This window comes from Gorilla gorilla, chromosome 9, assembly GCF_029281585.2.
Source record: "Gorilla gorilla gorilla isolate KB3781 chromosome 9, NHGRI_mGorGor1-v2.1_pri, whole genome shotgun sequence".
Classification (NCBI taxonomy): domain Eukaryota; kingdom Metazoa; phylum Chordata; class Mammalia; order Primates; family Hominidae; genus Gorilla; species Gorilla gorilla.
This window is the reverse complement of record NC_073233.2, coordinates 141,903,938-141,923,467: the sequence shown is the minus strand read 5'-3', so window position 1 is coordinate 141,923,467 and position 19,530 is coordinate 141,903,938. Positions and strand designations below refer to the sequence as shown.

At 56.6% G+C, this 19,530-nt stretch overlaps 1 protein-coding gene across 12 annotated transcripts in view; it reads left to right on the top strand.

Annotated features, from left to right (window-relative positions):
- Positions 1 to 298: 298 nt before the first annotated feature.
- IGSF9B (immunoglobulin superfamily member 9B) overlaps positions 299 to 19,530 on the top strand; it is a 60,357-nt gene continuing 41,125 nt past the window's right edge. For 4 of the 12 annotated variants that reach the window (XR_008669902.2, XR_010129226.1, XM_055356427.2 and 1 more), the window contains exons 1-3: positions 1,830 to 5,778; positions 11,429 to 11,626; positions 13,321 to 13,467. Coding sequence is in view for 7 of the 12 variants with exons in the window: in XM_055356427.2 (XP_055212402.2) it covers positions 5,454 to 5,778; positions 11,429 to 11,626; positions 13,321 to 13,467 (670 nt within the window). In the remaining 5 variants the exon portion in view is untranslated. The other 8 variants (XM_019037158.4, XM_031016042.3, XM_063693686.1 and 5 more) reach the window with 6 other exon arrangements.

Below are 19,530 nucleotides of genomic sequence, written 5' to 3'. Positions count from 1 at the left end.
GAGTGTGTGTGCACGAGTGTTCCTGAGGGGTCTGTGGCACTTCGCAGCTGAGCCAATGACTCACTCTAAATCTTAGCGACTTTGAGAGGTCATTTTAGTCATCCCCCGGTCTGCATCACGTTTGGAGGGGGTGGTGCGCTGCTCTGGGGACGTGTCTGGGTGCGGAGGGAGAGGGGGTGGGGAGGCGGCGCGTGACCTCTTTGAAAAGATCTCCGGCGAAGGACGTTCCCCGGCTCTCCCGGGCCGCCGGCTCCTGGGTTTCCCCATCATAGAACCAGCATGGTCCTCTCGGGAACTGCTTTTTGCCGGATGGAAACCGGATGTTGGGTTCCATGAGTGGGCGGGGGCTGCACTTCCCTCAGACCTGTCCGGGGTAATTGAGACCCGCCAGGGTCCCGTTAGAAGCTACCATTTCCTTCACCAGAAACTTGCCACGCAGTGTGAGCCGAGAGAGAAGCGGGCAGAGACGCTATACCGCCTTCTCCCCGGCAATGCGCATGATTCTGCGGCTCTGTGCTCGCCACACTTCAACGCACCTTGAAATGGGCTCGCCTCCTTCGCGCCGCGACGGGCGGAAGGCTGAGCCAATCGGACCCCTGGCTTGCGGGCGGCGCCCAATAGGCGGGCGGCGGGGGCGGTTCCGGAGGCCCGGCCCGGCTAGGCTTCACCGTGGACCTGGCTGCGCTCCGCCCGGGCGAGTAGTGCAGGTGCCGCTGCGCCGGGGCCGGGGAGGCGCGCGCCGAGCCGAGCGGAGCCTAGGAGGGATGGAGAGCTGGCCACCCGGGCTGCAGGAGCACCGGCGCGGGGCGTAGGCGGCGCGAGGCGGGCGCGAGGCGGGCGCTCGGGCGCGAGGCGCGTGCGGGCGCGGGAGCACTTTGCGATAGGATGAGGCTCCGGGCTGGCGCGGTAGTACTATGATTTGGTATGTGGCCACTTTCATAGCAAGTGTGATCGGCACCCGAGGGCTTGCGGCTCAAGGTGAGTTGAAGTGCGGCGTCCCTCCCCTGCCCCTCCCGGCGCCCTCGGCCCCTCGCGCCCGACCCCTCGGTTTCCCGGTTCCTCGGCCCCCCGGTTCCCCGGCCCCCCGGTTCCCCAGCTCCCCAGCGCGCCTTCCCGCGGGCGAGGCTTGGGCTCCGACGCGGGCCAGGCGCGCCCGGGAGCATTGCCGGGGAGGGCCTGGGGGCCGTGGGCTGGAGGGGCGGGCGGGAAGGGGCCAGAGCCCACGGGCTGCCGGGCACTCGGGGAAAGGACGCAGTGGAACCTAGGTCGACTTCGCCTACCACGGGCCCCACGGTGCACACCGGCGCGCCTAGCCCGTCGCCTCCTGCCCGGCGGCCGCCTCCCAGAGCTGCGGGAAACTCTGGCTGCGGGAGTTTGCGGTCTCCGGGCAGGCTGCAGCACGCTTGAGCCCCGCGCCGCGAGGAGCGCCTGCAGGGAGGCGCGACCCGGAGGATCCCTGGGACTCGCGGCACCCGCGTCTAAGGCCCCGGGTTCGCGCGGCCCTGCGGGCGTCCATCGCTCCGCTCGCGCCCCTCCTGCCCACACATCTTGGCAGCTGGAGGTCGGAGCCCCCTAGCAGGGGCGCCCGGTGAGAGGAGGATTGATGAGGCCAGCTTCGAGGTGTGTCCGCTTTTGGCTGGACCCCGCCGGCCCCCGCGCCTCTCAGCCGCACCTGGGCCCCGGCCAGGCAAAAGTTCCCCGGGAGCGCGCCGCAGCCGCGCGGGCCCCACGCCGCCCTCCCCAGGCTGCGAGGCAGAGCTGGCTGGGGGCGGCGGCGGGGGAGGGGAGGGGCGGGGAAGGGGGGTCCCCACGCTGTGAATCCGAGCGGAGGGGGGATTTTCTCTTTCCGCTTTCCTGGGTCTGAGCTGGGGGAGACGCAAGCGGGGAGCCACCGAGTTGGGTGATGCGTGCGTGAGCGCGCGGGCTTTTGCTTTGGAGATGGGCAGAGCGACCTACAAGCCTCTGGGTGGCACCCCCGGCTCTCGGCCCTTGTATGGAAGTGGGAGCGGAGCCTGGAGGGTGCCAGGACTGTGAGCTCAGGGCTGTCAGCGCGCAGACACGACCCGGCTGCGGGCAAGTTCACCAAGCCGGAGGAGATGGCGGCGGGAGAGAACCCGCTGTGGGTGGGAGTCAGCAGGCAGGACTCGCCGACAGAGAACCCTCTCCCAGCGGCATGGGGCACCGGGTGGGCTGCAGGCGCCTCTCACGGGGTCCCCTCGTCACTCGTCTGTGCAGGGGGGTGTGCTTCAAGAAACTTTCCGGAATGGAATGAATATGTCGCCTCTGCCTCTGAGGGGGGGGGTGGTGGTGTCTGAAAACAGAACGAGCAGAGGGCGAAGGGAAGGGTGATTTTGTTAACTGACATGTTGGTCCGGACGGTTTTAAAACTCTTCATTTGTCAGGTGGGAACACTGAGGCAAGGGTGATGGCGGAAGCTTACGGAACGGGGGGGTGGATGTGAGGTGGATCGGGCTGCGCTTGACAGTCTGCCTGTAGCCTCATCCTCTCCCCCATTTCCTTGCCGTCTTCCAATGCCCGCATCCTCCTCCCCTCCCGTTTTTGGTATGTTCCTGCTATGGGACTGTCCCTGAAAGCACAAAAGGATGAGCTGGGATCTTTGAATAGAAAAGAGACGCTGAAGGAAGGCTCTGAAATAGCCTCCGAACCTAAGTCAGGGTGGGCAATGGACTTCTTTGCAAGTTTAAGCCCAGAATAAAGGAATGTGAGTTTATACTGCAGCAACACACAGAATCGCAAGATAGAAGGAAGGGCTTCCCAAAATTGAAGGCTGCCTGGCATGAAGGTTATGCCCTCTTTCAGGGTGCAGAGGGGTCCTTCTGTCTGGAATGGCTGGACATGTACCCCTGTCTGGAAGCAGAGGGTGACCTTACTGGTCTTGGGGTCTTTTTTAGCCTCAATTGCTCTGTGTGTGGTAGTTAAGGACCTAGGTCTAGAGCCATATGACTGGAATTCAAATTCTGGCTGTGTCACCTGCCGACCCTGTGACCTTGGACAAATTCTCAACCTCTCTAAATGTCACTTGCCTCAATAGAAAATGTGCTAATAGCATGTACTTTTAGGGTTTTTAGGTGGACATGAGTGTTATAAGGAAACAAAACAACTACCTGTTATATAGTACATGCTCAGTAAACATTAACATTATTTTCTCAGTGTCCCTGGGATTCCAGGATCCTCCTCAATTTCTTTCCCTTGGGCCATTCAGGGCACTAGGAGCTGAGAATGTGTTTCGGGGAAGTTCAGAAGGCTGCCTGTGTCAGGAAGTAAGACCCCTTTCTGGGCTGACCTTGTCTGGGCAGAACCTCTTGTCCCTGGCATCCCAGGGACACGTGTGCAGGGTGTGCGGGCCTCAAAGCTGCTCGGAAGTCCTTTGCAAGGTCTCCAAAGCTGGAGTGTTGTTGGTGGCCAGAGGTTTATGGAAGGACACAGCCCGGGAAGTGAGGGCTTGCAGCACACAGCCTCTGGAGAGAGCGGGTGGACGCCCGCTTGTGTGAGCAGCACCAGCCAGTGTTCACATGCCGCTGAGTCTCCTTGTGAGAGCTCAGCTGTTCCCTGACTGGCAGAGGTGACTTCTGGGGTAGTCCCTCAGCAGGAGGGACTTTGAGATGCCACCCTTAGGATCTGGCCATAGCAGGGGCTGCTCTGGCAGAGGGGGAAAGGGATGATGTTGTGTTGGGACCCGACTCCATCAGCCCTCGGGTGCGGGACAGAGGTTGGAATGGGCTCCTCCTTTTGACTTTGAGTGTGTGTGCCTGGGAGGTGATTAAGGTCAGTGGACAGGTTGGGGAAGTGTGGAGAAGAGAGGGGCTGGAGTGGTATCCAGAACCTGGAAGACAGTGATTGGTGTGGACTCAGTATCTCAGACGGCTGCTGAGCCAGCCCGGGGGAGTTCCTACTCTGTGGGAGGACCCTGGGCCGTGCTTAGCTGATTGTGGACCTTGGATAGGGGAGGAAAGTCCCAGACTTTACTCCCACGGCTGCCTCCTGTCTGCCACAGATTCTGTGGTTACATTATCCCTGACTACAGTGTCCCCAAATACAGTGAGGTTCTGACTCAGATCCTGCTGGTAGTTGGGCCCTTGCCCTCTACTTTCTACCTGGCCTTGACCTATCCTTCCTTTTGGTAATGAAGAAGGGAGGGTGGAGGTTTGGACTCAGAGGTTGCTATCAAGACCCCGTGGTGAGCCTATCGGCTGAGAAGGACTTCACTCAGGAAGTGGTCAGTGGCTGGATGGATGTGTGTGTGTATCCTCAGCACACACACGCTGGGGACAGGAGTGTGTCTGACAGCCTGTGCCCTGTGGGAAGCTGGGGAGACGGGGATGTGAGAAGGGCTTGGCTGAGGGGCAGTGGGAAATCAGCTTTCGGCCCCAGGCCTGTGACCCTGCATGTGCTGGTCCTGGAGTTGCAGGGTCCTAGATAGACCTTGAGTGGTTTCGTGTTTATGGCTCTGAGACAGAAGGCTGGGATCTGGTTACAGAGGAGCAGAGGCTGCCTCGCTGGAAGATTCTGAGCCCCAGCATCACTCTGGCCCTCACTCCAACCTCCTGTACCTTTGCCTTCTCCCCAGCCAGGGTGCTGGCTGTGTCTTCTTCCGTGGCCCTCTCTTCCTCAGCCCTGCTGGGTGCTTCAAGATGTGGGGGTGGGAGATAAGCTCCAAAGAGGGCTGGGCCTGAGATTTAAGGTAGCTCTCTTCTCCACATCCTGTGGCCTTCTCAGGTTGGGGTGCAGAGTACTTAGGGAGCGGTCCCCTTCCACCTGCTTCCTAGAAGAGGTGAAGCAGCTTGTGTGAAGAGTGGATCTGAATGGTCAAAGAGCTGCAACTGCTGAGAGCTTCTAGCTGTCCAGAAGTGTGTGTGTGTGCACATGCATACATGTGCACATGTGTGCACATACATACATGTGCACATGTGTGCACATACACACATGTTCCTATATGTGTACATATGTGTGTGCCCCTGCATGTGTGCATATATGTGCCCCTGTGTGTATGCATGCTGGCATGTATGTGCATTACATATGTGTGAACACCTGTATGTGTGTGCACATGTGCCCATACGTGTGCACACACATGCATGTATGCCTGTGTGCGCATACATGTGAAACCTGTATGTGTGCATGCCCACAAGTGCTTGAGTGCCTGTGTGTTTGTGTGCACGTGCGTGGAGTGGCAGGGTGGGGAAGTTAGTGTGCAGACACGAGGTGGGGGCCACTCCTCTCCGTGCTGCAGCCCTGAGAGCAGAGAGACCCTTGGAGCCAACTTGTTGCCTTCATATCCCCTCCCACTATGCCACGGTGCCCTTGGTGCTGCAGTCTAGGCAGCACAGAGGTTACCAGAGTGGCAGGCCCCAACCCAGGGCCTCTCTGTCTCCCTGAGGGTGTGGCTGTGTCTCAGTTGCTCACTCCAGAGGACTCTGGGGTTGGATAGGCAGCTTATGCCCATTCCCCAAAAGGCGCTGCCCATGGGTGTGAGCCCAGTCTGCTGGAGGCAGCTGACCTATTTTTCTTGGGAATCTTCCTGCTTTTCTGTTCTCTCTTGCGTGAATAAGCAGGAGATGGGGCCTCCAAGAGGGCTCTGGAGAAAGAGTCCGAGTGCGCCAGAGCAGGGAGGAGTCTCAGCCGGCCTGACTGTCCTTTCTGAGAAGGTCCCGCTCAGCCTGGCTTTCTGTCCCCTGTGGCCCCTTGCCTCCCTCCTGGTCGTGTGTGCCCCCGAGATGGAGCGGGGGCCTGTGACTTGCACACAGGCACAGACTGTACGAGGTGAGTCACTGTCTTCATTTTCTGGCTTTGGAGTAGGAATGTTGATGTTGCCCGGGGAGTAAACATGGGACTTCGGCTTCCCACGGACTTACTGCCTCTATCTGGCATCTTACCACGGAGCCCAGCCTCCTGGGGGCCGAGCCCACGGTGCCCTCAGTTGGCCAGGCGGCCTGCCGGCTGCAGGGGCGCGTGCATCTGGGCCCTGTGAGTGCCGGGCAGGCCTCTGCCCAGGTGGGAGAGGGGCAGTGGGGGTGTGGCTTTGCCTCTGCTGAGGAGCCATTAAAGGAGTGGAGCAGAGATTGAATTACTGACTTCCTTCCTGCCAGTGGCTCCTGGGGAAAGGACTCTTGGAAATACAATCTAGCCGAGAGCAAATTAAGGTTGCTAATAGCATCCCGGCCTCACAGCTGCTGGGGGAGCCCAGCCGAGAAGGCTCAGGGCCGGAGCGGCCCCCGCAGAAGGAAGGAGCCTGCTGAGCTTGCACCTCCCCAGTGCCTCTCTCTCCTTAAGGAGCGGCTGGGGCTCCCTGACCCCTGGCTTCCGAACCTGAGAGGTTTGGTGGCGCATGGGGGCCGGGAGGGCTGTGAGGGCATGAAGGCGAGATCACTGAAGGGTGGATATGCTCTGAGGTGCTGTCGGGTTGGGTGTGGGGGCCTTCCCGCAGGCAGAAGGCTGTCCAGAACAACCCGTACCCGCCTGCCTTCCTGCAGGGAGAACAGGACACCGTCGGCGTTTTGGGCCAGGTCTCTCCCCCGCCGCCTCGTCCTTTCTGGGTGTTCGCTGTGCTTTGGGTCCCGCCTTCCTCCTGCCTTCCTCTGGGCGTGTGCCTCCCACTTCGTGAGAGCCCCGGGTCTGCCGGCTTCCTGGAATCTCCTGGAGCCTCCTGGCTTGTCAGGGAGGAGGGGTTGGGGGACTATTGGGGGCTGTGCCTTTTTTGGACTCAGCAGGGATTATTTTTAGGCTGGCAGATGGAGGTGGCGGTGGCTGTCGCTGGTATTATTAGACAACAGGCCTGTGGTTTGGAAGTCTGGTGCCCAGAGGAGGAGGAGGAGGAGGAGGAGGCTGCAATAAGGACTTGTACTAATGAGCAACGGATGCTGGTGCTCACTCCGTTCCCCGCTTCCCCAGCCACCAGCCAGACCCAGCTAGGGGTCTCAGAGTCTCAGGCAGAAGGCCAGGCTCCTCAGAGCTGGTCAGAGCCCACCCGGCCGCCTTCTGAGACAGGCCCACCCTATGGTCCTAGGCTTCAGGGTCTGGGCTGGCAAAACCTGTCCCAAGTGTGGGGTTGGAGTTGCCGACCTCTGGCTCAGGCCCTAAGAAAGGGAAAAGTGAGGGGACGGTGGGTGAAAGGCCTTGATCCCGGCGCCTGGGTTGGGCCAGGATGACCTCTGCCCCATCTGCTTTCTGAGAAGGATAGGGACACCATCCATGCATCGGGCACAGCTGGAACCGAGTAACTTTGGGTGAGCGGTGCAACTCCCCGTTTGCTCATTTTTCAATGGGAGACAGCGGTGCGTGTGTCAGGAGGCCATTGTGGGCAGGGACTGAGATTCCCTGCGTTCCCAGCACAGAGCCTAGTGTGCAGCAGGCATTCACAGCACGCGAGGCTTGCATGCCAGCTGATGCTTGCCCGGCCCTGCTCCTCACACCTTGCCCTGCACACCTTCCTCCGTATTTAGAGCAGTCCTGCTTTCAGGTACCCTCCTTCCCCAGCCCTTCCCTGGCGGAGGAGCTCCAGGTTGTGAGTGCTAGACACGGGCTGTGCCAGGCCCTGGATGCCTCATGGTTCTGCACAGGGGTCCAACGGCAGCCCTGGACTCAGCCATCTACTGGGTACCACCTGGCCCAGAGAGCAGAAGATTTGTACCCTGTGGGCTTCCCAAAAGGTCAGCCAGACCTCTGGGGGCTGCCTTATCTTTCCTTGCCCTCCTACTTTCTCTTCCCCGCCATAACTGCTCCAAAGGGAGCTGGACACACCCCCAAGATACAGATTTACTAGGTTCTGGGCACCGCTATTTCTGGCCTTCTCTAAAGAGAGTGAGACCTATGGTACCGCATGGGTGCCTTTCCCTGTGCCCACTCCTGACAATGCCGGTTTTCCCCCTTTGAGGGGGGAGCCTGGCCCCTCTGGGCTGCTGTGATGGAGAGGGGCTCAGTACACTCCACCCTCCCCTTCCTCTCTTCCTCCTTTTCCTCCCCTTCCTCCCCACTCCCTTCAGGAACCAGCCCCTCCCCCTTCCAGTCTCCATCTGCCCCCACCCAGGCTCTGGGGTGTTCTGACAGTCTGTGTCTGTGTCCAGCTGGCCTGAACTCACCCTCCCAGGGCTGGGCTCCACACCTGGCCCCTCCTCTGCTCTCTTTGCTCTCCACTTTGCACCTCTTTCACTCCTGGATGTGGGTTTGGTTTCCCCTTGTATTTGGGTTTCTCTATCTATCCTCCATCTTCCCTCTTTACTGCCAGCCTGATTACTTTTTTTCACATTGAGCTTTTCTGGAGAGAGTGTGTTATTAGACATACTTTGGCTCAGAAATGATCAGGCTTAGGGAGAAGTGCTTGTGGGTGATGGAGTGAGAGAACATGCCGTGCGTGTGTGTGTGCGTGCGCATGTGTGTGTGAAGGAGATGACAGAAAACCAATAAATATTCTAGGATCCAGAAAAGCAAGAGGGCTTGGAGCGAGGGTGGAGGCCAGGACATGGGCGCCCACACCACTGCTTTATTCTGGGGAAGCTCCCTCTCATTTTGTCTTGCTTATCCTCTTTGGGATGTGTCCTCTCTGCAGCTGCCTCTCCCTGGTTGAAAGGGTCTTTGGGAAGAGATGCTGGGAGGGGACGGCCTGCCTTGGAGGTAGGCCTTGGGTTGGGTGCTCAGCGCTTAGCCCAGGGGCTGGCTGGGGCTGGGGTGGAATCCCAGCGCTGGGGAAGATTTGAAGAGCCTGCCTCGTTGCTGTGCAGTGAAAATGAGGCTGGCTCGGTGCAAATGAGCAGCCTCACAGCGGGAACCCACGTCAAAGCCAACCCACCTCCTGGTGTTGCCCGCTAGAGCCCTCCACCTGGAAGCCAGCTCACCAGAGCAAACTCCACTGTTGGAGGTGCCTGCTATCCCCCTAGGCCTCTGTTCCTCCTGCCTGGGCCGTAGGGCCAAAGCCCTGGGAAGGAACCACCTTCTGTTGCCCACTCTGCCCTCCTCCAGGTAACCTGACACCTGGGAATAACTCCCTCCTCTTCCCCTAGGCTCCTGTAGTTTCTTATCTCCTCACAGGTGTGTGCTGTAGACACACACACACACACACACACAGCTTCTCTGCAAACTCATGGCACCCATTATTCACCCATTCCTCTTGGTCCAGCATCCGCCTTTGTGATCCTGGCTGCTGGGAGGCAGGCTCTCCTGCTGAGGGCCCCTGGGGCTGTGGGGGAGGCGAGGCTGCAGCTGGGCACTCTCCCTGCTTTCCCTGAGGGGCTGGGTTGCAAACTTAGCCTGAAGCAAGGTTGGGGGTGGGGGAATTGGGAAACATGCTGGGGCCTCAGGCAGGTGAGTGCAATGCTCTGCTCTGCTCCAAAAATACTCTGTGATCTTAGCTTTTTCTCTAGAAAACAGTGATGTCACCGGGAGCCAATCAGCTTCTGGAAGGGCTTGCCTCCTCCCTCTTCCGCAACTTGCAGGGGAGGGGGAGGGGGAGAACAAGACACACAGAGATGACATACAGACAGACACGGAGAGCCACAGACACAGAAGTACATACATGCAGAGATGGAGCCCTTGCATACAGAGAAGCAGGCAGAACCCCTCCCCTTGCATGAGCCAACCGAAACACACACAGACACACACACACACACACACACACGCACACATGCTGGTAGACCGAAACAGGGAGAGAGATAGGCAGGTAGACACAGTCACCCACACAGAGCAAGAGCTAGAGAGAAAGAGACAGAGGGAGACACAGAAAGACATGGAGAAGGAGCAGGAGCCAGAGAGAGATGGACAGATAGACACACGCAGAGATGGAGCCCGCAGGACAGATAGGCAGACAGACGGACAGACAGACAGAGCCAGACACACAGAGGAGCCGGCAAGGCAGACAGACAAAGAGATCCAGAGAAGGAGCTAGAGAGAGACAGACAGACAGACACACAGAGGAGCCAGTAAGACAGACAAACAGAGATCCAGAGATTCGAGAGAGAGAGAGAGAGAGAGAGAGAACAAACACAGAGGAGCCCAGCATGCGTGCGTGCACAGACACAGAGAGGTGGCCAGACACAGACATGAAGGGATAAGAGACAGCGAGGTGCACACAGGGGTCCGAGATGCAGAGAGAGTCAGACCGAGGCACCGGAATGGGGATGGCAGGGGCTGGTGCTGCCCTCCTCTGGGCATCCTCCCCTGCGGGAGTCCCCAGCTGGCTCTCTGTCTTTAAGCTGCCGCTTCGGTACTGCAGCTGCTGTCCTAGGTGCTGCCCTGGAGAGTCGGGTGCCCGGCCTGCGACCAGAAGGGTCTGGGGCTGGGGAAAGCTGTGGTCAACTGGCAGTAGGGGGTAGTACCAGGGAATGAAGGGGGTGAAGCTTCCCCTCAGCTATCCTTTTCCCTGGGACGTTACTGGACAAGGTGACCTTGTGGCCTCCCTGGCCCTGCCTGGCAGTGGAGCCTGGCGTGGGAGGAGGGCTGCATGCCTTCTTTGGGCCCAGGAGTGGTGCTGCGGCGCTTGGGGTGCGTGGCTCTTCCTCTCTGCGGCATCCTCTAGCTTGCGGTGGGATGGAGGCAGGGGTGGTCCTCCCGCCTGCTGCCTTGCTCACCCTCTCTGCTGCCAGCCAGGGTGGGTGTTCCCTATCCCACCGTCTGATTTCGTTTTCCTCTGCCCAACGTGGGGACAGCCCTGGGATCTCCCTCCTCTGTCGCCAGCATCCTGCTCTCCTAATGGTGATGTCTGGGGCTTGGGCCCCTCCCACTCCCCCCTCTGCGGCAGGGCTGGCAGAACTGTGCTGGGAGGAGGGGCTGGAGAGGCCGGCTCAGCCTGCGGGGTTTCCCTCTGGTGTTGCCACGAGCAGCCTCGGCTGAGCTTGTTAGGGATTTCCCTGCTCCTGCATGGAGTACCCTTGTTTTGTGCCGTGCACATTGGGCTGAGCTGGGGGTGGGGTGGAGGAGGAAGGCTGGCTCTGTCATTTCCCACCAGGCTGTAGTGGCAGGCGTCCTGGAGCAGAAAGAATGTTCCCTGTGCACGAGTGGCCACAACTGGGCAGTGCCGTGGGCCTCCAGAGGGGGCCGGGCCCCTCACCTCCATGTCCTGGACTCCTTGTAATTCTTGGCGCAGGATGCCAGCAGGGGCTGGGGCCGGATGACGCCTGCGGCTCTTTGAGACTGGGGAGGGAAGAGCTGGCGTATAGGGCTGAAGAGAATGGCTTCCCTCTCTTTTCCTCTCCCTTCCTTTCCCCCAAGTTGTGGATGCTTGGGGGCCCCAGGACAGAGGGAGGTATGAGCAGCGAGGGTGAGAAGGATGGAGGGTGCGCCTGGGACCCTCCTGGGAGGGTACGGTGGCCCATGGAGGGCAGCTGGTGGGGGGCGGGGTGACCCTGTGACACGGGCATGGGGCTGCTGGGGCAGGATCTCTTTGTCACCTCCTTTCTGTGTCCAACCTGGCTGTCCCCATCAGGCGCCCACGGCCTGCGAGAGGAGCCCGAGTTTGTGACGGCAAGAGCTGGGGAGAGCGTGGTCCTACGATGCGACGTGATCCACCCAGTGACGGGACAGCCCCCACCCTATGTCGTAGAGTGGTTCAAGTTCGGGGTCCCCATCCCTATCTTCATCAAGTTTGGCTACTACCCCCCGCACGTGGACCCTGAGTATGCAGGTAAGGTCTGGGCACCCGGTTTCCCGCACCTTCCCCGGCTGGAGTCGGCTCCTCTGTGGTTCCCCTCTGGCCCCTGCCTTGTCCTGACCACTCTTTATCTCTGTTTCCCACTCTCTGCCTGGTTCCTCCCATCCTTTGTCCTCTGTTGGTTCTAATTAAGCGGTGGGAGGAGAGACCTGTGGAGGTGATGCAGGGTAAAGCCTTCTGAACAGCACCGCCTGGGGTGTGGAGAGGGCTGGGAGCCACAGGGGAAGCTGGAGAGGCCTGGGTGGGAGAGTGGGATGGAGAGGACAGCAGACTGAGTCAGGCAGCCCTGGGCCAGCACGGCTTTCCCTGCTTGGCCGCACCCACCCCTTTCCTCTTGGCTCTGAAGTCGGGGCGCCTTCCCGTCCCGAGTGTATGGATGAATCTTTGGCCTCCCACCGTTTGCAGGTGCCTGGTGTCTGCCTCCTTGTCATGCTGTCCTCTCCTTCTCCTGGCCCCGTCTGTGTCCTGCTTGGCAGTTACTCCTGCCAGCAAAGGCCTCGTGACTCACTGCCGCTGCCTGCCCCCCAGCCCGCGGGAGAGGAGGGCGTGGGTGTGTGTGTGCGTGCGTGTGCGTGTCATTGAGCGAGGGTTGTTGGGGTTGAAAGGAAGGGAGGAAGCAGGCAGGGCACTGCCTTCACTTTCATCTTTGCTGGTGGCTTCTGAGGTCTGCCCTGCCTTTCTCAGAATGCTTCCGTCTCTGTCCCTCTTTCGCCCCTGTGCCTATGTCTCATGCTCTCTTTTTGGCCAGGGTTGGCTTTGAGAGTCTAGGTTTTAGGCAGATTGCCAGCGTCAGGACGAGGAGGAGAGCAGAGGTGTGGTGATATTGGCTGGGGTGAGGGGTGAGCTAAGAGCGGGTGAGGTGGGCCGACCTCGAGGGCTGCTCCACCCTGCTGGCGTCATGGAAGAGGCTTCTGCACCTCTGGCCTCCTCATTGCCACATGTGAGACACAGATGGCATCCTGCTGGGGCAGGGGATTAGAGCTGAGGAAGGGTGCCTCCAGGATGTTTGCTCTGATGGCCAACCCATTCCTTGTTCTCAGGCTTCTGGGCCCTGCTGCCCTCATCTCCTGGGGTCACTGGGCTTTGGTAGGATACATAGTCTCTCTGGCACTGACAGCAGGACTGGGAGGGGACCCTAGCATCCTGGTCCCCAGCCTGCCTTCCCTCTGCCCTAGAGAAGGAAGCTGGGTGAGCTAGTAGTCCTGGGAATGCTGCTGGGATAGGGATATTGCTCAGCCTGAATGGAGGTGCTCCCGGGTGCGCTGGAGATCCCCCACCCATCCTCTTCTGTTGGCACTTTTTCATTCTCTCTTTCATCTCTTCTCAGCTCTGTATCCATCATGCCTTACTGTTCTCTCAGGAGACCTCCAAAAGAATGAGAGTATTCTAGGGAACTGAGGCTGCTCTCAATGCCAAGTGCATTGAGTTGCCTTGCAGGCTGGGGCAGGGCCAGCTGGGGCGGGAGAGTGGCTCTGTGGCCAAGGTGCTGTGCCCTTTCCTTTGCCACCTGCTGCTGGAGGTGGGTGCCAGCTGTTACTCTGGAGCCCTGCCGTAGGGAATGGTATGAAGATTATGATGAGTCCCCTGTCTTTAGCTGGGGCAGGGGACGGGGAGCTGCTGGCCTTACCTGATGGCCTGTGGGGCTTTTGTCTGCTCTATTCCCCCAGGCCGGGCCAGTCTTCATGATAAGGCATCTCTGCGGCTGGAACAAGTTCGCTCTGAGGACCAGGGCTGGTACGAGTGCAAAGTGCTCATGCTGGACCAGCAGTATGACACCTTCCACAACGGCAGCTGGGTCCACCTCACCATCAACGGTGAGTGACGGCTTCTTCCAGGGTGGGTCCACCTCACCATTAATGGTGCCTGAGGGCTGTTTCCGGGGCGGGCCTGCCCCAGGGGAAGCCCTTCTCCCAACTGCATCTCACCCCTTGCCCCCCTCCTTGTTGCTGTGGTCCCATGAGACGACAGCTCACTCATGCAGTGTCCCCGCTGCTGTCTTCTCGAAGCCTGTGCAGGCAGTGCAGGTGCCCAGGAGCGGCAGCTCCCTGCATGTGTGGTGCTGTCAGAGTCCTTAGAGGGACATGGGAAGCTGCTACTTCAAACCAGGAGGGCTAAGGCTTTAAGGTGGCAAAATGGGTCACTGCTGGGATTATTTCCCAGCCTTGGGAAGACCCTGCTACCCCAATTCCGGTGGAATTCCTGGGGTCCCAGAGTTAGTCTTTCTTTTTAGATCGATGTTTTGGTTCTCTTTAACTGTATTCATTTGATTAGTATGTACCAAGGGTGTAGTGTGTATCCAGCTCTGCAGCCGATGGTGGATAAACACTGGCAGGCAGACCTGCACCCAGTCCCTACCTGTGCGGGGTTTACCCGGTGGTGAAATGCAGGCATCCTGGGAAGCGTCACAGTTTTAATGGGCGTCAGTTGTTACAGCTCAGGTTAAATGCCTTGTCCTGGATAAGATGCTTTTCAAGGATCTGGGTAAGGGCAAGGAAACCCCAAGAGCTTGCTGAGCTCCGGGAATTGGCCTAGGCTGGGGGCCTGAGTCCCCGGTGGTGACAGCACTAGGGGCTGGGTCCTCGGGGTCTCCCTGGAGGGAGAGTCTCCTCTTTGTGTCCCTGGAAGGAGGTACTCTGGAGGAGCTAGAAGGCTGGAACCATGGAGAAAAGATGAAGGAGAAGTGGTCCCCGTCGTGGGAGGGGAGCGGGTTTTAAAAAACATTTCATTTTGTTTTTTGGCCAAAAAATTAACAATGTGTCCTTCATTATTCCATTGATGACAAAATTTGTATCTAGTCTCCGTTGTGTGGCACATACTGTGCTAGTTATTGAGGCTTCAACAGCGTGGGTGCTTGGGTGTGCCACATACAGCTTACAGTCCTTGAGACCGTAGATGCTGTGGTTAGAATAGAGAAATTGACGTTCCTGGCTTGGAAGCTTCTCTCAGTTTTTATCTGCCCCGAAGGGTGGCTCTGTCTGCCCTGCCTGGGGGGGCTGGGCCAGACCTGTGTTCCTTTTGGGTCTGAGAACTTGTCCAGGGCCCTGGAAGAACGGAATATGTTATATTTTAGCAAGATCAGTCAGTGGCTTTGAGAAAAGAAACCTTACAGCTGGTGGCCCTAGGCTGGGGTGGGTCCAGCCTGCCTAGCCCAGCCCTCCCTGTGGGAGGTGGCTGGCTCCTGTCAATCAGTCCCAAGAGACTGATTGAAGCATATTTGAAATCTTGGGGGGATTGTTCTGACCACCTGGTAAGCTTTTGAGTCACCGCCTTTTGGTGCCAGCTGTTGCGTGAGCAGGGAATAGGAGCCCAAGCAAAGTGTAATTAGGAAGGCAAATCTGCCGCTAAAACCTCGCCTTGATGAACACCAGGCTGAGGGTCCCGGCATTGCTTCCCTTCTCGACTGTGCTCTGTTCTGAATGGGAGGGTGAAACCATCTTGGGGCACTGCCTCCGTTCTTTTGCATCATCCTGATTGGCAGTGTTCATTTCAGGAATCTGAGACACCAGGCATTCAGTGGACGTGCGTATGACTGGAAAGTAGAATCTCACTTCAATTTTATGTTCTGGAGCGTATCTGTGTTAGTTTGCACGAGTGGGAGTTGGTTCTTTGGGAATTCCTAATTGCTTTGAGTGGGATAAGCATGGAGCGAGACCTTTAAAAGATGAGGTTCGTTTCATAAACCCACTGTGTACCAGCTGTGTGGCTCTGGGCAAGGTTACTTACCTGTCGGACTTCCGGTTCCTCAGTTACAAAAAGCAGGGACTATGATTTGCAGGGTTGCTGTGAGGACTAGGTGAAATGCTGGATCTTGCACAGTGTCTGGAGTGTTAATTACATGTGGGTAATTATGTGTGAGATGCTGGCCATCCTCCTTCTCGAGAGGAAAAAAAACAAAGTCAGATGAAAATCTAGTAGCAGGGATATCAGGCTGGAAGGTGTAGAGGGCTTTGGTAGTTTTGTGAATCTACCAACAGTTATCCATTCGAAACATAGTTTTGGACATCCACTCTGTGGCAGGCTCTGGGAATACAGTAGGAGGCATGACCCTGTCCTGGGTCTTAAGGAGACTTCAAGAGACTGTCACATCCAGAGATTACTGCAATATGGCTTTGGGAGCACAAAGGAGGGAGAACTTCTCTAAAGAAATGGCCTCTCTTCAGAGACCTGGCTAGGGAGGGGAGTTCGTCACGTGCAGGTGGGAAGTGGAGTAGGGTCCTCCAGCCAGAGTGGACAAGCGTGCTCGGAAGCCCAGAGCGAGGAGAGCGGCGCATTCAGGGAACACGGGTAGGCTGTTCATAGGGAAATGCTGGGCGGGAAAGCTGGGGACGGTGCACCATCTGCTCCAGGCTTGAGAACCGGGGCTGATGATAAAAGACGCTTTTCCATAATCAAGGCACCTACCTGCGCACAGGCAGAACAGAACCAACCCTTCTGAGGTGAGAGGTCTCCTTTCTCCTCTTCTGCCTTTCTCTTCTTCCCAAGTTCGAGGCTCCTTCCAGCATAAATATTTCCGTTATTGAAGGAAGGAATCCAAGCACCAGCATTCCGTTGCTTTCACACTAGAATGTTTAATGTCAGGCATTTTCTGACAGGGATCACCTTTGGAAAACGAAAGGCCAGTAAACAATTAGAATTACAAATTGTCTCATTTTCCTTCAGTGTTTTCTTTGAAGACCAGTTGGGTGGAAACAGACCTAATTATTTCTTTATCACATATAAAATACCCCAAAAGCCTGAGCCAAGCCTTCCTTTAGGTTAGTGAATTACATGGAGGAGAGGGCAGCCTATTTCTAACCTGCACTATTAATTACAGGGCACTTGTAAAAAAGAATTAAGCCTGGAAATGCAGCTGGCAAGCTGACATCTAATTCTGTAAATAATTGAGAGTCAAACCATTATTTTCCTGAAAACTAGAAATTGTTCAACGTACTTTCCTGATTAGCACCTAAATAATAAAGTAATTATGTAATTAGTAAGTAATTTGTCACTTCAGGATGTAAATTTAATTTATTATCTTTTCTTTTAAGCTTGGCACCAGAGGTAATAGAGGCAGTATCTGTGTTAACTGTATTTCAAGGGGCAGGCCGGGCAGGCAGGGGCTGTGTCGGAGATGAGCACACACTCTCAGTGAGAAGAGGCCTGCAAGTTAGGATCCCAGGACCCCTTTACAGGACTTCGAATAACTTTTTGCCATTATTTTTAGTATATTCTTAGACACTGGATAAGAATTGATTTTTTCGAGGACGTACGAGGTGTATGTTTTTGCATGTGATGACGCGTGCGAGGACGTGCAAGGTATATGTTTCTGTATGTGATGATGCGTGTGAGGACGTGCGAGGTGTATGTTTTTGTATGTGATGATGCGTGCGAGGACGTGCGAGGTGTACGTTTTTGCATGTGATGACGCGTGCGAGGACGTGCGAGGTGTATGTTTCTGTATGTGATGATGCGTGCGAGGACGTGCGAGGTGTATGTTTCTGTATGTGATGATGCGTGCGAGGACGTGCGAGGTGTATGTTTCTGTATGTGATGACGCGTGTGAGGACGTGCGAGGTGTATGTTTTTGCATGTGATGACGCGTGTGAGGACGTGCGAGGTGTATGTTTTTGTATGTGATGATGCGTGCGAGGACGTGCAAGGTGTATGTTTTTGCATGTGATGACGCGTGTGAGGACGTGCGAGGTGTATGTTTTTGTATGTGATGACACGTGCGAGGACGTGCGAGGTGTATGTTTTTGCATGTGACGACGCGTCCGAGGACGTGCAAGGTGTATGTTTCTGTATGTGATGACACGTGCGAGGACGTGCGAGGTGTATGTTTTTGCATGTGATGACGCGTGCGAGGACGTGCGAGGTGTATGTTTTTGCATGTGACGACGCGTCCGAGGACATGCAAGGTGTATGTTTCTGTATGTGATGACACGTGCGAGGACGTGCAAGGTGTATGTTTTTGCATGTGATGACGCGTGCGAGGACGTGCGAGGTGTATGTTTCTGTATGTGATGACGCGTGCGAGGACGTGCGAGGTGTATGTTTTTGTATGTGATGACGCGTGCGAGGACGTGTGAGGTGTATGTTTTTGCATGTGATGATGCGTGCGAGGACGTGCGAGGTGTATGTTTCTGTATGTGATGACGCGTGCGAGGACGTGTGAGGTGTATGTTTTTGCATGTGATGACGCGTGCGAGGACGTGCGAGGTGTATGTTTCTGTATGTGATGACACGTGCGAGGACGTGCGAGGTGTATGTTTTTGCATGTGATGACACGTGCGAGGACGTGCAAGGTGTATGTTTCTGCATGTGATGACACGTGCGAGGACGTGCGAGGTGTATGTTTTTGCATGTGACGACGCGTCCGAGGACATGCAAGGTGTATGTTTCTGTATGTGATGACACGTGCGAGGACGTGCAAGGTGTATGTTTTTGCATGTGATGACGCGTGCGAGGACGTGCGAGGTGTATGTTTCTGTATGTGATGACGCGTGCGAGGACGTGCGAGGTGTATGTTTTTGTATGTGATGACGCGTGCGAGGACGTGCGAGGTGTATGTTTTTGCATGTGATGATGCGTGCGAGGACGTGCGAGGTGTATGTTTCTGTATGTGATGACGCGTGCGAGGACGTGCGAGGTGTATGTTTTTGTATGTGATGACACGTGCGAGGACGTGCAAGGTGTATGTTTCTGTATGTGATGACGCGTGTGAGGACGTGCAAGGTGTATGTTTCTGTATGTGATGACGCGTGTGAGGACGTGCGAGGTGTATGTTTCTGTATGTGATGACGCGTGCGAGGACGTGCGAGGTGTATGTTTCTGTATGTGATGACGCGTGCGAGGACGTGCGAGGTGTATGTTTTTGCATGTGATGACGCGTGCGAGGACGTGCAAGGTGTATGTTTCTGTATGTGATGACGCGTGCGAGGACGTGCGAGGTGTATGTTTTTGTATGTGATGACGCGTGCGAGGACGTGCGAGGTGTATGTTTTTGTATGTGATGATGCGTGCGAGGACGTGTGAGGTGTATGTTTTTGCATGTGATGATGCGTGCGAGGGCGTGTGAGGTGTATGTTTCTGTATGTGATGACACGTGCGAGGACGTGTGAGGTGTATGTTTTTGCATGTGATGATGCGTGTGAGGACGTGCAAGGTGTATGTTTCTGTATGTGATGACGCGTGCGAGGACGTGCGAGGTGTATGTTTTTGCATGTGATGACGTGTGCTCCTGCATTCGTTCAGTGGCCACCCTCCGTGCGCCCCTGCTGCGCTCGCACTGAGCTGCAGGCTTTGGAGATGAGAGATGAAAGTGGTCTAGCTGTGGTCTTGCTCTTAAGAAGTGTTTTGGTATCGGCCTGTAGGTCTGTGTATGTGTGAACACCACTCATTTGTTTGTTTCATTCTTTCGTTCATTCAACAAATGTTTGCTGAGCCCTTGGCTACTACATCCAGGAACTATGCTAAAAGCTGGGCATGTGGTGACCTACGCAAAAAGGGGCTGCTCTTAAGGAGCCACCATCCTAATAAAGGGGACAGGTAAGAAACAGGTAAACACACAGAGAGAGACAGACTTGTAAGTGATATGTGCTTTGAAGAAAATGAAACAGCACCAGGGGATAGAGAATGCTGGAAGTGCCATCTGAGATGGGATGGGCTGCCCAGGTAAGGCAGCATTTTAGCAAAGACTTGCATAATCCAAAGGAGTGAGCTCCAGGTATGTAGTCCTAAGCAGGTAGAGCCGCACATGCAAAGGGCCTGAGGTCAGAAGTTCTTGGTGCATTTGAGGAAGACAAAGACAGCCAGTGTGGTTGGAGTGCGCTGGGAGGGAGAGGAGGCTGGTGCCAAAGGCAGGACAAGATCCTATAGCGCTCTGACTAGTTCTCAGG